The 15,498-nt window shown below is 46.5% G+C and overlaps 3 protein-coding genes across 3 annotated transcripts; all 3 read right to left on the minus strand.

Annotated features, from left to right (window-relative positions):
- Positions 1-202: 202 nt before the first annotated feature.
- PtA15_2A292 (uncharacterized protein) lies at positions 203-2,178 on the minus strand (the record flags this gene model as incomplete). The annotated part of the gene is made up of 3 exons (XM_053166298.1): positions 203-357; positions 430-525; positions 2,100-2,178. The coding sequence occupies 3 exons, from the start codon at positions 2,176-2,178 to the stop codon at positions 203-205; spliced, it is 330 nt and encodes a 109-aa protein (XP_053017534.1).
- A 9,267-nt stretch (positions 2,179-11,445) lies between these two features.
- Positions 11,446-11,745, minus strand: PtA15_2A293 (uncharacterized protein; the record flags this gene model as incomplete). The annotated part of the gene is made up of 3 exons (XM_053166299.1): positions 11,446-11,547; positions 11,611-11,635; positions 11,681-11,745. 3 exons carry the CDS (start codon positions 11,743-11,745, stop codon positions 11,446-11,448), a joined length of 192 nt encoding a protein of 63 aa, XP_053017535.1.
- Positions 11,746-12,977: 1,232 nt separating this feature from the next.
- On the minus strand, positions 12,978-13,412 carry PtA15_2A294 (uncharacterized protein; the record flags this gene model as incomplete). The annotated part of the gene is made up of 3 exons (XM_053166300.1): positions 12,978-13,139; positions 13,225-13,285; positions 13,354-13,412. 3 exons carry the CDS (start codon positions 13,410-13,412, stop codon positions 12,978-12,980), a joined length of 282 nt encoding a protein of 93 aa, XP_053017536.1.
- Positions 13,413-15,498: the final 2,086 nt, after the last annotated feature.

Below are 15,498 nucleotides of genomic sequence, written 5' to 3' on the forward strand. Positions count from 1 at the left end.
GGATGGGAGAAACAAAACAGAAGAGTAAAAGAACAAAGCAGATAAGGTAAGGGAGTCCATGATTGACGAGAGAGATGAAGATGACGCAGTGGTGCTGGATCCACTAGACAAGGGAGCGGGCTCAAGAGTGGGGAGGTGGAGTTTGATGAACAAATGTACCCTGGCATATTAAATCTGCTGGTGGAGGGCTCCCTCAATCCTATCAAGTCATGCCTTGATCCGTCTGCACGGCCGTTTGGACCGCCTCTCCGCTTTTCTGAATGCGCTGTTCAGTTTCTTTTCCATATTGTGAAGAAGTATTTCCATTCTCTTTTCCGTATTGTGAAAATGCTGTTGGAGGGTGGGTGACACTGCTTCCTGTGGGTCTTATTCCAAAAAGAAAAAAGAGAAAAGAAGTCAGCAAGTAGGGGAAAAGGGGGAAGAAATTACCTTCTGAGTTGAAGCGTTGGGGGGAAGTGCTGAGGTTGTGCAGCTGTGAGGTGAACACCGATCCTGCAAACAGCAAGGCAGCATCTTCCAGGGCTTCTGCATTGGGAGTAGGAGCAGGAGGGGGGGTTCAGCACAACAGCCGATTGGAATTGAAACATGTGCAGCATCTTGAAATTTAACTGGGGGGATGGAACATATATATATGGTGATGAGACAAATCTTCAACAAATAATACGACAGAGTGCAGCAGAATGGCAAACGCGTGCGCAATCAGAAATCAGATCAAGTGATGGGGCCCGGGGGATGTGACACAAAATGTAAATGGTGATGAGATGTGAGAGTGGGATGAGGGAGCAAGAAGGCTGGATCATTTTTATACTTGTCAATCTGCTGGCACACAAAGTCTAGTTAGATCTTGAAGAAGACAGCTGGCCTGTTCCTTCCTCTTGAACCTCTTGCTTCATCAATCCCAACAATTGTGTTGAGGGACACCAGGGACTGAAACTGAGAGGGCTACCAATACTCACAAAGGGGGCTTGGCAGTGAAGATATGGATTAGATTCAGTGAGGAAGAAGAAACTGAGTGAGGAGCCGGTAGGCAAAAGTGATGGGCTACTTGGTAGAAGCATATCTACATACAAGCATACAAGGACTACTAAACAGGATTCATCATCTCAACAGATTGCCAGCTCAAGCTGGTGCGGCAACGGTGCCTCTCCACCAGTCATGTGTCCAGGTCAAGATTGCATAACAACATCCATTTTTGGACCTGCTTTGTTTGCTTTTTTTTGGGGGGGTAAGGAGAGCGGCAACACCTGCGCATAAGAAACTGCCCGGTTAAACAAAACAAGAAAAAAACAAGGAACTTTATTGAAGCCTGATGCTTGTTGATGTGCTCAAGCCAGCTTTGGAGGAGCCAATGCTGATTGAATGAGTGTGGAAAGGCATCTTATCAATCTGCCCAGCCTATTGTCATTGCTTGGGCAGGGAGACAGAGGGAGAGGAGGTCCCTGCTTGAGGAGAGTAGGTCGGACAGACGGCACCCCTAATGGAGTGCACCGGCCCACTAGTGATCTCTCTTGCTATGGGCAAAGGTCAGGGATGGAGGGAGGTGCAGCCGTTGGTCCTGATCCATTTCTAGGCAAGCTCTGGCTGGGAAACATGGAGCACATTGTAAATCCAGCCAGGCGCCTTGACTCGGTTGCAAGTCTACGCAAACAAGCACCGGCCTCTTCATGCCGCCTAGTGCGCGGCGGAACATATTAAAATCCGCTCCCAAAACAGCTAACAGGCCCGCTTTGGCCCACCCTATCATTTTTCTTGCCCTGGGTCCAGGCTAACAAGCCCTCCAAGCTCATCATTACTCACTAAAACCAAGTTAGTCACTTCCAGCCCCCTTGGCCGTTCCACACTAGCATGCAAACACGTCAAGGGTCCTGGGTTCACCATGGCGGCACACGGGCTGCACCAAACTGGCCTGTCCTCTGCCCTTACGGACAAACTTGGGTGCACTCTTACATGTGAGCCTCCATTGAAGGCATGCTTGCAGTCCTGGGGTGGACTTGAGAAAAGAGAGTGCAGACTTGGTCCTTGAATCTCAAGCGCACATCCAATCATTGGCATGGGTAAGCCTGCACTTCAGCAGCACTTGACATGCAGGCTGTGCTGACGGGTTTTTGGGTGCCCGTAAAAAACCTGAAGTGCGTTTAGGTCAACTCTGAAGGTGAGTATGTGTAGAACATTGGGCATTCTGGTGCTGATTATTTATAGGTAACCCTAACCAATGGCTCTTTGGGCCAGATGACAAATATTGCGCCAATTATGACGTCAGATGCAATCACAGGCATTGCCATCATCAGAGGGATTTGCAGCCCTAAAATCCTGAAGGTGCTTGCCCCATGCGGTCATCAACCGTTGTGCATAGCAAGGTGGGCTTGACAAGCAGATGGGGCCCATGCTCTCCCCCGGCCGGCCTTGACGGCTTGACCCCCACCATTTTACATACACAGTTCTACACAACTGCATGTTCATAGCTTACATACTGCCCTTTTACATATATCTGTGTGTATATATGTGGCTACATAACAACCAGCCAGCCTCAGATGTGGGTGTGCAGCAACCACAAGCCACTTATTACAGTAACCTAGCAACAATAAGCCACATTAATAAAGCGGCTTAGTAACCATGGGGCTGTGCAAGTCACTCAAGCAGACTACACAGCAATACAGAAAGCTGTGCAGGTTGTTGTAACCTTACCAGTTAGGTTACATATGGTGACACTTGCCTACCTCAAAAACCATACTATTGTCTTTGGAGATGAGGCTGGATAGCCTTCTCTCTGGATCTTCACCGTTATCCATTACTCATGTCACATCAGGTCATGAGCCTGTAAATCTCGCCATACCAAAAAAAAAAAAACCATCACTCTACTCACCACAAGGTAGCTTTGAGGCAAGCTGAATTGACCTGTTTCTTTCTGTATCTTCAATTCTTGTCAGCAATCTTCACGGTATCCCAGTTTAGGGTGTAATTGACCGGCGCCCCTCTGCCTCTAGGATTTTCATTGCTTCCCTTAGGTTCTCCAGTGGATCTTCAGGGGTTTTCAGGTGTCTGTGTCTGTTTACTTGAAAGCCTGAGTTCTTCTTTGTTTTTCCCCACAACCTTCTCTGACTGCAGAAACACAAGAACGTTGCAATAAAGCTAAGCAGTACACCAACACTGTCAAATCTGCTCCCTGGCACGGGGCAGGGCTTAGATGCAACCTTGATATTCCAATATCTACTTCCTCTCTTCTAACTTTCTGGAGAACTCAAACAATCAAGTAAGCAGCTTCAGGCTGCTCGCTTGCCTTGGTTGATTCTTTGGTCTACCTCCTTTCTTTTCTTCCTTTCCTCTTCTCTTTTTATGTCCAACCCCAGCCAAACAGAGCCCCCTTCTGGATCTCAACGCCGCACTTTGGCCTGGTCAGGAAGATCTATTGCCAAACTCAGCGGCCAAGATCTTGTCAACGCAGTCACAGCTTCAATTTGCAACACACCCCATTGACTGGACCAGACTTTTGGCCAAGCCTCTGACACCAACAGCCAGCCAACTGCTCCAACAAATAACCCGCCGGGAGACATCACCGACATCAATCAACAAATGCCAGGGGCCTGGCAGCAAACCCAACCAGCTACACCCAGGAACCAATACTACCCACAACTGCCACTGCTTCCATTTTTCCATCCTCAAACGCGGACGCTGTTCTGACTGAACAACATTACGTTCCCCTCCTGCGTTCAACTTTCCCCCAGCCAATTTCCCCCCCCCCCCCCCCCCCCCCCCCCCCCCCCCCCCCCCCCCCCCCCCCGGCCCCCCTTCCTCCACCTCCCCCCCCTTCTTTTGTGTCACCAGCCCCATCAGCAGAAGCCAGAGAATCCCCCTCCAACATTGACATTCCTCCAATCACCCACCACCAGCCTTGTTTTTGATTGATGCTCCACCCCACCTCTCTGCGGCACAACGCAGGGCTGACTTAGCCAAAGCCAAAGCGCAGCTTGAAGAGTCAAAGATTTTTGGTCAAGCAGTCCATGCAGCGACTTCAAACATCCCCACGGACAACATCCTGACTGCCGACAGCACAAACTTTGAAATATGGGCCCAAGAACTGGGTGAAAAAGCTGTGATCCACATCAGTGACAAGGATTTCTTCACAAAGACCAGGAAAAACTCAGTTCTTGAGAAGATTGGCCAAGCCATCTTCCTTGAAATGGTCCACAAGTCACTGAAATCAGATGTCTATGGTGCAGCTTCCTGTCATGACTTGTTTGAACACATGTTTCAAAATTTTAAGTCAATCAGTTGTGCTGCCCAGCTTGACTTGTTCTATCAATTTATTGAGTTCAAAAATTCAACAGACCCAATGGCGGCCGGTGTGGCTTTGCAACTGAATGGAAGAATCTGAAAGTTGTTTCAACTGCAGACGTCTTCATGGGCTTCATTCTTCAAAGCAGTATTGGCCGCAACACATTTCTTGGACAAGATTTTGATTGACGGATCAAGTTGGAGCTCCAACCACCTACCAACTGTGTCACACCAACTCTTGACAGGCTGGTTCAGCTACTTGCAGCGTGCAAGCTACAGGACAACCACACACAGCCAGCTACCTCCACTCACTCACCAGCAATTCATTGTTTCTTGACTGATTTACCGCTTTTCAATCAAGCAGTGTTTCTGGCTGAAAAACCTGAAGTCAAGTGGCCAGCGGCACTGGAGTTCTAGCATGTCACGGCAAACAGGTGTTGGAGCTGCGGTGACGCCTCACACTACCTGCGGGACTGCCCAGCTCAATCCAAGTCAGCTCCGGTAAACCGTTGGCAGCGTGGACCTGGAGCACTGTTGCACCAACCTTTGCAAGTCCCTTGTCAACAAGCCCACCAAGCACCATTCCTGCCCTTGATTGGTGCAGTTTATCCGCCACCAATTTTTCCTTACGGTCTGCCCCGCCCAGTTTTCAGCATTGTCAGCTGTTCAATTCCAGCCATTTTTTCCAGCAATACCCAACACCCTACCCCCCTGCTCACGCTCAATTCCCAAATCAATTTGCCCAACCGCCCAATCAATCTTTGCGACCAGCAGACAGCTACCCTCCCACCCCAAATTAGCACCAGCGTCAACATCAGAGCCAGTCCAGATCCCGGCCAGGGCATCAAAGGGGGGGTGGGGCCTCAGCAAAGGAGGCCAACATCTCTGGTCTTCCAGATGGGTTGCGGACATTGACTTTGGTGCCATGATGGCAGAATTGGATGTGATTACCCCCGCCATAGTTGACTTGGGTGCTGCCCACCACCTCACAGGGGGTATCAATCTCCTCTGTAATTTTTGTCACTTAAAGCCCCTATTGCTTTGAATGTGGCAACGTCAGGAGCAGGAGCCTTCATATCAGGCGCTGGAGAATTACGCTTCCAAGGGCCCAGAAACACTCCCATAGTTATATCTGGTGTATTATTCTGTGAGCAGGCTTGCTCTACTCTCATTTCCCTGGCGGTCCTCCGGAAAGCTAATTGATCTTTTATGTCCGCTCAAGTGATGAGTTTGTTATCTTTGACGCACAAGGCGCGCAAAAAACTTTGTTGCCCTTTTGAGCGGGTCAAAAACAGATGGTGTATCCCGCATTTGATCACGAAACAACAGAATCATTGATCACACATTCTTCCCCCCAACACGGCGCACACATCTCCCCTCTTTTCTTCCTCACCTTCACAGATTCCCTCCTCTGTTTGCCCCGTACCTTTTGTTGATTCCTCTACATTTTCTTCTTCTGTGTCTGCGAAATCTGTTCCTATCTCTCCTGTCCAGTCAAAATCAAAGGCCAAATTGCCAATTCTCCTGACACGGTTACGGTGCACACAAACGCAGCCAATGACCCTCTCGTTGCCCCGTTTGAAAGGGTTTATCCTTCCTCCTGGAGGGCTGAGTCCCTGACTGAAACTGAGAAAGTGCTTTTTTTCTGGCACTGGCTCTTTGGGCATGTTAGCCTGCGCAAGATTTGGTCCCTACTTAAGCTAGATTGGGGTTCAGACTGACAGCTGATCTCCCACCTGGAAAAATCCACTGCCCTATATGTGCAATCACTAAAAGAACAAGGCTTAACCCCTGACAAGCACAATGAGGAAGCCAGAGCAGCTAGAAATTCTATGCACCAAGCTGATGGGGCCTTTACCGCTAGAATCAATCAACGGCACCAAATATCTTTTGACTCTCCCTAATGTGGTGACTGGGTACTCTTATGTCCGCAGTCTGAAAGCCAAGTCAGAGGCGAATGATGTCCTCATGGAGATCATTTGGAGGCTTGAGAAGTAAACTAGTGAATCTGTGAAGATTCTGTGCAGCAATAACAGAGGAGAATTTGCCAGCAAACTTTCTCCAAATTTTTGAAAGAGAAAGACATTATTGCCAAGCAATCTCTATCTTACCACCATTATCAAAATGAGGTTGTGGAGCATTTCAATCACACTGTTGCAGACATGGGAAGAACTGTTTTGAGCAACAGTCAATTACTGCGGAATTAGGCTTTCTTATGGGCCAACCACATTCTCAACCGGGTTTCAAACAAGGCCAGCAAAGGGAAGACGCCTTGTGAGGCAATGTTTGACAGAAAGTAACTTTGTCACAATCAAAAGTGCTGAATGCAAGTCAAAGTGGAACTCCAGCCAACAAAATGTCCCTGGACTTCATTGTGCAACAGATTACCCTGGGTAATTTTGTGAATGAGCTAGAATTTGACAATCAAGAATTGCTCATTGATGCAGTCCTCCAATCATGCGCGTTCTACAGAGTAGACATTCCTAAGACATATAAACAGGCCATGAAGTCTGGTGACAAAGACAAATGGGCAGGGGCAATAGCCGAGGAGCTTTTGAACTTGTTGCGGGCAGCTGTGTGGCGTGACCCGCTACCAGTAACCCGCAACAAGTACTAGAAGGGAACGTAAGCCGGAATGGACCAGCCAGCAGAGTGCTTGGGCCAGCCAAAAGACTGCTCAGACCGGCCAGCAGACTGCTTGGAACCGCCAACAGACTGCTAGGACCAGCTGGCAGACTGCTTGGGCTGTTGAGTACCCATCAAATCCAGTTTGATGTCTGGTCAGACCCAGCTGGGCCAATGTGCCAGACTCATCAAACCAGGTGGCTTAATTTAGCTGACCAACTGAGCCAGTGAGGTCCAAGTCATGGAGCTTCTTGGACATATTCTTGTCCAAGAAGTTGTCAGGTTATCTTAGCTTGAGTGGAGGAACTACTCCAACCAATCCAATCTGATTTCCACTTGGACATGGTTACTGCTCAAGCCAGGAAATTTGGAGTACCACTCATTGTTTTCTCTTGTAAGTATATTTCACCCATAGAAGGCCTCAAGATAAAACCACACAGATTCTACGGCCAAATTAACCCCTAGTCACCACTAGAAGTGCAACTGACTCTCCGCTACACAGGAAGTTAGCCCTTTGGACAACCTGTAGTACCCAGTCAAACCCCTGTCACAAACCTCAAGTCACCTCTCCCCAATATACACATAATTTGACCTAATCCACTCTAATCCCACTGAATATATTAGTTTGTCCTTGTTCTGTAAGCACATGAGATCATTTAGCACTGCCCCTGCAGGCTGTGCCCCCGCATCCTAGAAATTTCTACCTCCACTTTTATTTGTTTTTACTGCATCACATGCCATTGTTCCCAACATCATGCATGCACTCCTTGCATAAATTGTACACAGCCCAGGCCCGCCAAAATCCCTCACTCAGGGCTCCCCTGGAGCTAAAATCCCTCACATTTGTCTATGAGGAGCCCTCTCCCCCCTCATGTGTAGTTCCTCAGTTTATTTACTCGCCAGTGATTCACTCACCACCTGGTACAACTTGCAACTATAGTCATAATAACCCCTACATATCAATAACAACTCTTTATACGGTGTCTTGAACAAACTCATCTTGAGCATACCACTCCTATCACCTTATTAAAACTTGCCAAGCTGAGCTTGGTGGGTCTTGTAGCTGGTGGTATGGAAGGGCAGAGCTTGCACCTCCTTTATCCACTTCTCCATTCAACAAAAGGGTTCCACAACCACTTTTAAGTCTTACACCGTTTGACCAGTTCACCATTTTTGACAAACAGGATTGGGCACTAGGGGTTCCACAGGGTATATTATAAACCCCTCCTACCAGTCACATCTCACAACCCGTTTGACCAGACAGCCTTTTTTGACAAACAGAGACACAAAAGTATAAGGTTTTTTTAGGCTATATAAAACCCCCCTTCAGTCATGATTGGGGGTTTGTCCTAACATCACAAACACACAGTATTCTCAATTGTCCACATTAAATTATGGTGTAATTCTTGAGGCAGATCAAGATTCTCATGGATCACCCACAGGTTACTTTGCAGAAATTCAGCTGCAGACTCAGGGGGGGTCACCAATCAAAACCAGTACGCATTGACTCCACAGAGGCCCACTCTGAGGTGCCAATCCAGTTTTGAGATTGTTGGGGGGTGAAATTCTTGACAGCTGGGAATAAAGTATCCTTGCGGGTCTGATAGACAAGCCAGCAGAGTCTCTTGGTCAATCCAGAGAGCCCAGATTCACATTCCCCAGCTATATGGCCATTTTGGTGGAACTTGTGTTTTTCTCATTTACCAAAGGGGAGTGCACACCAATTGCAAATAGTCATTGACGGTGTGGTAACCCTGTTCCTGTTCATACTATCACCCTCATATCACCAAAACCCTTCATAAATACCTCATTATTACTTCATATTCAGATTCTACACCCCAATTTACCCCTAGTCACCCACTCATTTCACCTAGGATTTCCAAATGGATCAGCAGTTATTGGCATGTATAGTTTTGGCAGGTATTTTCTTCATACATATCCTTAGCATTATTACACACATCATTCATTAGTATCATAGCTACATAGGACTGCAGATCTTACATAACTTCATTACTCATTTTACCCTTCATATGAATCAGCAGTACATTCCTTCATAGTTCCTGTAGCTATTATCAAATGCTCTTCATTATTTCATCTTCTACATACTTACCTTTCATGTACACTCCTTGGTCATTGCACCTTCATTATTACTGCTCATCTTCAGATTTTGTTACTATGTGCTCATCATGTATCACCCCCCTGTAGTACTTCTCACATATATAAACACCCCTCTAGATGTTGTATTCCCTTATCATGCACTTTCTACTACATCCCCTTTGTAGCACCCTTTTAACATCACCCTTATATGCACTTTCTACTACATCCCCTCTGTAGCACCTTTTCATCACACTTAGATAAAATTTCATCACTATACAAATATATCCCCCAGCATATATCTCACTACACATCTCAGAGTGACTCCCAAAGAGCTTCTGGTTTTCCCCTTCTCACTTCTCCTCTCTCACTCAGTAGGATTGATACACCTCAAACTCATAGAGTGTTAAAGTCATCTAAGTCAAAGAGAATCATCAGCCACACCCTTTTCTTTTTCTTAGTGTAACCCTCTCTCCATCAGCATTAGTCAAGAGGGCAGCCTCACCAGCACCTGTAGCCTCTTCTACATTATTAGTAGTGTAGTTGACTATTTCCCCTCACAGCTCTTTCCTGATCTTTTAGGAGTTCCACAACGGGTTGGTTGTTTGGTTGAGGAGAGAGGTTTAAAAGGCTTTGACCAGGCAATTCCCAGAGTACTGTCCCCCAGGTTCATCTGTTTCTGTTTTTCAGAAAGGAAAATGCTCAGTACACACAATGTATAGACAGGGGGAGGGGGGAAAGACTAACTCTGTTGGCATCTGTTGCAACATAGTGTCTTTTCTGGTCAAGATAGATTGGTCATCATGCGTGCCTGGTATTATTGGCCTGATTGTACATAGCAGTATGGCACAGCAGCTGGCCATCTGCTCGATGAATTGCTTCAGTTGCTCAGCCTCATGAGAACCATTGACCTGCTCCTGTTGAGCGTGTGTTGGATCAACCAGGTTGATTGACCCAGGCCTCCTACTCCTGGACTCTTCTCTCCTCTTGCATCCTGTCCTGCCACCTTCTTTCTTCAGCCTGGTTGGGAATTCTGAAAGGGGTGTAGCAGGGCTACAAGGGTTTGAGTGACATGCGCCCATACTATGAGCGCGCTGTACACGCTAGGTACTTCCCACTCCGGCCTAGCGCAGGAGTTAGGGAAGCCAACTTATGTATGTCACGCGCAATAGGCGCGCAGTATCTGTCTTAGAGTATTTCCATTTCATATTATGTTACGACACCTTGTACGTGTTATGTCCCTACTGTTGAGATACTTACTCAACAGGTCATTTGATTCTCCTTCTCTTGTTGTCGGCCCTTATAAAAGGGCCTATCTTTCCCTTGTTGTTTTCATCATTCATCTTTACACAGACGAAATCTCAGACTTCTTACTGTTGCATTCATTGCCACGTGTCGCGCCTACTACGCCGCAGATCCATATCCATTAGACTTGTGGCGTGCCCGTCTACAGGGGATGTTCTTGAGTGATTTATGGTGTTGATGGAGTCTTGGACAGGCCTGCACATCTTTCCACTAGAGATCCTTGGCCAGCTGAGGTTGAGTGAATTTCAGTGGTTGATTGTTCCAGTTCAATCTGTTGCCGGTTCCCAAGTCTGTGCAACTTAGTCTTACATTGGGAACATCAAGGGAACCAATGGCAGGTGAGGCACAACCATTCCACTGCATCCATTTATAGAAAAAAGACCAAAGCAGTTGCTTGAATTGATCCAATATTTGGTCTAGATTGGTCACCCTTGTCCCTGTAATATCCAATGGTTGGATAAGCAGTTGTTGGTTCCTTGCCAATGCCGGTCTCCCGTCCAACTTTGTTTGCTATTGATGAAAATCATTGCTTGGTCCTCCTCCTTGACCAGGTGGCTGTTGATGAGTGACCTGCAAGTGGTGCTGAGATCTGCTGGGGCAGTGGCTTGGGAGTCCACCTTGATCTGCAGTTTGTCTCAATAGGTGACATGTCAGGGGACAAGGTACTGCCTATGGCCAAAGCTATTCACAAACAGTTTGTGCTCTTGGCTGTGCTGGAGTGAGGCTGACATGAAAATGAACTGAATGCTGAGGAAGCCTAGTGCAACCACTCCAGGTAGGTATTTTTGATAGCCAGCTTCAAGGAAGGCATGAACTTCATCAGCAATGATCCTAGTGGATGGCCATGTTTGAAGTTGGTTGAGAAAAGTCTGGGAGGGCAGCATTGTTGGCTAGTGGAACAATCAATTGGGTAGTATATTCCAAGTGAGTGTTGGGCTTGTACTCTTGAGAGCAACCATTTCTCAAGCCCTGCAGATCTTGGAGAGCTTGGCCCACAAGTTCCTTGAGTAATTGAATGGGCACAAGGCGTTTGTGGTAATAGACCAGAAGACGCAGACAAAAGGTCAAAGAATTCCCCCCTCCAGCAGGTCTGTCAAGTCCTCCTGGAAGAGCTCACTCAACCAGTGGTGTTGGAGCCTGTCCCAGAATTCAGTGTTGGGATTCCTGGTGATGATCATGAGCTTTCTGGATGGGCGTCAGGCGCTTGGCAATTGGCATCAATGGTTGTTCACAGGGAAAGTTTGAATCAATCTATGCAAATGGAGTGTCAGCTAATTCCAGAGAAGATCTGAGTTGCAGTCCAGATCAGCTTACACCCATGAATTCTTGCCAGGCTTCACTAGCCAACATAAGTCAGCTTTCTATGTCCCTGGCATCCCTAGACCCACTAGCATCTCCATAGACTGCGTTGGTGGTGTGAGAGGAGTGGTTGTGTTGGCTGGCGTCCATGATTTGGGCCAGGCCAAGCTGTCCGCTTGATTTGTTTCACTGTTGCGCAAGACCTCTCAAGGGAATTTCTTGGAGAGATGTGCTGATGCTATGCTTACTGCAGATTGCTGCCAGCCTTGAATGCCAAGCGGATCTGATCCTCCCAGGCAGAAGTACTTGCAAAGGACCCTAGTGAAATCCTCCGTCTCCATCCAGCCTCCACGTGAATTGACCCAAAGATAGTCTTGCAACTCATCAGCCCTTTCCATCTTTCCCAGCGCATGCAGGATGGTGCTGTTTCAAAAGAAAATCACAGAATCCACATTGATTGAGAGTATGGATGGACCTACATTTGAACTGGTCTCAAGTAGCCAAGATGAACATGGAGCTGCTTGGAGAGTTTGGCAGTCAGGTATACCTGGCATGGTTTGGCTCAACTACTGATATTCTTCTCCTTGTCATACCAGCTTTGGAGGACAAATTGACCCTTGCACCAATAGATATTCCGCTGAGGGTAGCAAGTGTTGGCAATAAGCATTCCAGTCTCCTCAGTTCCTCTGGAAGGTTGGCCACATCCGACATAGTATGGAAAGTAGATCATCCACCAGGTCCAGCCACTTTTCAGCTGATGCATGTCTTATGACCCTGCTCCAGTCCCAGACAATTTGGTTGGTACTGTCCTGCCAACTCTCTTGGAGAACACCATGATCTAGCATTGTTCTTGGTACTCCAATCATGTAGTACTTGGAGTTGATGTTCATGGAGGAAGGTGGAGAGTGAGAGGTAATTGTGGGCAATCACCAAGTCTCTGGAGTACTGAATGGAATCCAGTGTGCAAGCCAGGGACTGTCACTTGCAGAGCTTTGCAGATTGAGGGCAAAGAGGTAGTAGATGTCCCAACAACTAGCTTTGTGAGGGGCAAGTCAACCCAGTGGCTGCTCTCTGGATTTGGTTTGTTCATGAAAGCCGCATCCAGTCACGGATAGTCTGGAAGGGTGAGGGTAGAGCATTGTTTTGTATCCAGTCAAAGTGTTCATTCATCCTGGACACCTCTGCCCTCCCACCCCTTTCTCTCCGAGTTGGATCCCACCCCTCCTGAGCTGTTGTGGCCAGCATCCCCCGCCTACTCATGACCATTCCAATTCAAATACCATGCTGATGTCCCCAATCATGTGTGACAAGGAGGCACAGTTGTAGAAAGAGCCATTGTTTTTGATCATTATGGGGAGTGCAGTAAGTTTATCAAGGGCAGATTAAACACGTGAGTCTTTCCTCAATGAGATGGGGAAGGATACCAGTTTGGTCATCAACAAGTCTAGTTGGATGAAGATGGGCTGAAGCTCAGCATCAGAGGGATTGGGTTGAATGGTAGATGCCGTAGTGATCAAGGTCATCAATTTCTCCTCAAATTCAGCCTGGTATCAGCTCTAGAAGCTCGCCAGTGGGGTATCTGTGGCCACTTTGACAAAGGCTAGGAGCTTGGCAATCACACAAGCATACCTTGTATGAGTTTTGATTTCCTGAAGGGGAAAACAAGCCAACGGTAGGTGAGGCTTGGCTGCTAAATAACCAAAAAAGAGAAAACGTTAGCCTTGGTGCTGATTTGGCGGATGTAATCTGGTCACTGACATTTTCTCTTTGAGAGCAGCTTTGGTCAAGCCATAGTTGGAATTCATCAAGTTGGGCATACGGAGCCTGAGCCAAGCGTCAACTGCAACTTCCGAAGCACCCCTTAGCAATATCCCCAGGAATTTACCAATCAACTGTTATTCTCCAGAATATTTGGCCACCTTGTCCCAAATTCAAATCAAGCTCCTTGCTCCAAAGCCCAAGATAGATTTTTCAAAACTATTATTATTGAACAAAGGTCCCTGTGAGTCATAAATCTTCTTATCACCAAACTCATTTGACAAGTTGCTCATCAGCAATTGTGCACACTCATATTCCTCATTTCTGTGCAATGGTACACTCAGCCTGAGACTGAAAATAAATTTCTGCCCAGAAAATCCGTTAATAACACCCTTTACAAGATGTGGACAGCCAAAGAAATACCTACAATGCCAATTCTCCTTTCCTATTTTGAACCTGGTGTATATCTCCAGAGTCCCTTCTACATAGTATCTATAAACACAACCCCTATTTGTTAGTCCAAGGCGGTAAAGAAAATCTATAGCTTGAACTTTTATTGCTGGATTCCAACTTGGTTCCTGAGACACCACAACCAGGGTCAGATCTTGTTATTCTTGGTAAAACACATTGACCCAGCTGCTTACCATCACATATACACTTTGTGCACATCTCAAATCTATTCCAACCCCCGCTGCTTGTATCAAAGCCAGTAGGATGTTACAGTTTTGATCTGATTGAAATCATGATAGGTTTTCATTTCATCCCTTTTTGCTATGCTCAAGCTGCCTACAAGCCATGTTGAAACCAACTTTTTTCATTGAGTGCTTTTTCAATTCTTGTTGAATTGAATCACATGCAATGTCAGTTTGTTTATCTCCAAGTGCCATGAGATGAAGGAGATTACTTACATCTCAAGATAAGAAACAAAGCTTTAAAAAACTACTGTCTTTGGTGTCAGAATCCCGTTTCCACCCACTAAAAATTCTCAAAGGTTCTCTACCAGGTGTACTAATTTTGCGAAGGCTTGCCAGCACCAATTCCATCAAAAGGCAATATTATCACGTGCAAAGACTGGGAGGTTGCAGAACTGTTGTATTATAGTCAGCTGTTGGAAGAATTCTGATGAATCCCACGGCTTGCCAGTAGATCAAAGTCTTCCAAAGAGCTGAATGAACAAAGTCCCTCAAGATACCCTCCCACGGTGCGCCTAAGCTGTTGACTATGACTTTTTCTATCTTTGGAGGAAGATTCATCAGCACATCCTTTGTCCTCCTCAAGCATACAGTTTCCATCAGCTGGTTCAACGTCTTGATTGCAACCTGCGCACCAACATTCATCCCTGGGATAAGGTGCTGTCTTCAGATCCATTCCTCATCCCAAGGTGAAATTTTCAAGAGAGTGATCAAGCTTTGGACTTTGGTAAGTCAATTCTGGAATGGTGTTCCTGTGAGGCACAAGACCAGTTTTGATTTTACTTTGAGAATGTTTATTGTCCTGTTGGCTGTGGGATTCCGAATCATACTGAATAGTTTATATAGTCAGCCAATGTTTTTTTCATTTACTGATGAAAGTTCTACACTTATGGAAACCTACTGAGCCTCATCCAAGACAATTCTGAACCAAAATAACTCCAGAGATTCAATAGTGATTTGACTCTTGTGTAGCCAGTTTCCAGAGGTTCCCACCATATTGTATGTTGTCAACACCGCCAGTGAAGACAATAGATCTTCCTGTGTAATGTTTCCACGGTCCCTTCCATGGAGGATTATGTAAGGTATGGCTCTCTCCTTAAAGTGAATCCTAATCTTGTTTTTCCAGTTAGACAAGGTTGCCAAGGGGCAAATGATGAGAGTTGCTGCAGAGTGAATGTGCTGATCATTTGAAAGGCTTGTCTGGAAAGTTTTAGCCAAATCTGTAGTTGCTAGAACAAGTGCCAGGGTGGTCAGAGTTTTCCCCAAGCCCATATCATCAGCAAGTATTGATACACGGCGAGAAGATTCATTGGTCTTGAGAACTTGTAATTTGGTAGGGTCACAACTATTCCGTATCCAATTGTTGACAGAGTGATTCCACAAGTTGTTGATGTTACTATCTTTGGCCAATTTGTTCATCTTCAGAAACTGAAGAGCTGTGATTTGGGGTTCT

Source organism: Puccinia triticina, chromosome 2A (genome assembly GCF_026914185.1).
Source record: "Puccinia triticina chromosome 2A, complete sequence".
In the NCBI taxonomy this organism is placed as follows: domain Eukaryota; kingdom Fungi; phylum Basidiomycota; class Pucciniomycetes; order Pucciniales; family Pucciniaceae; genus Puccinia; species Puccinia triticina.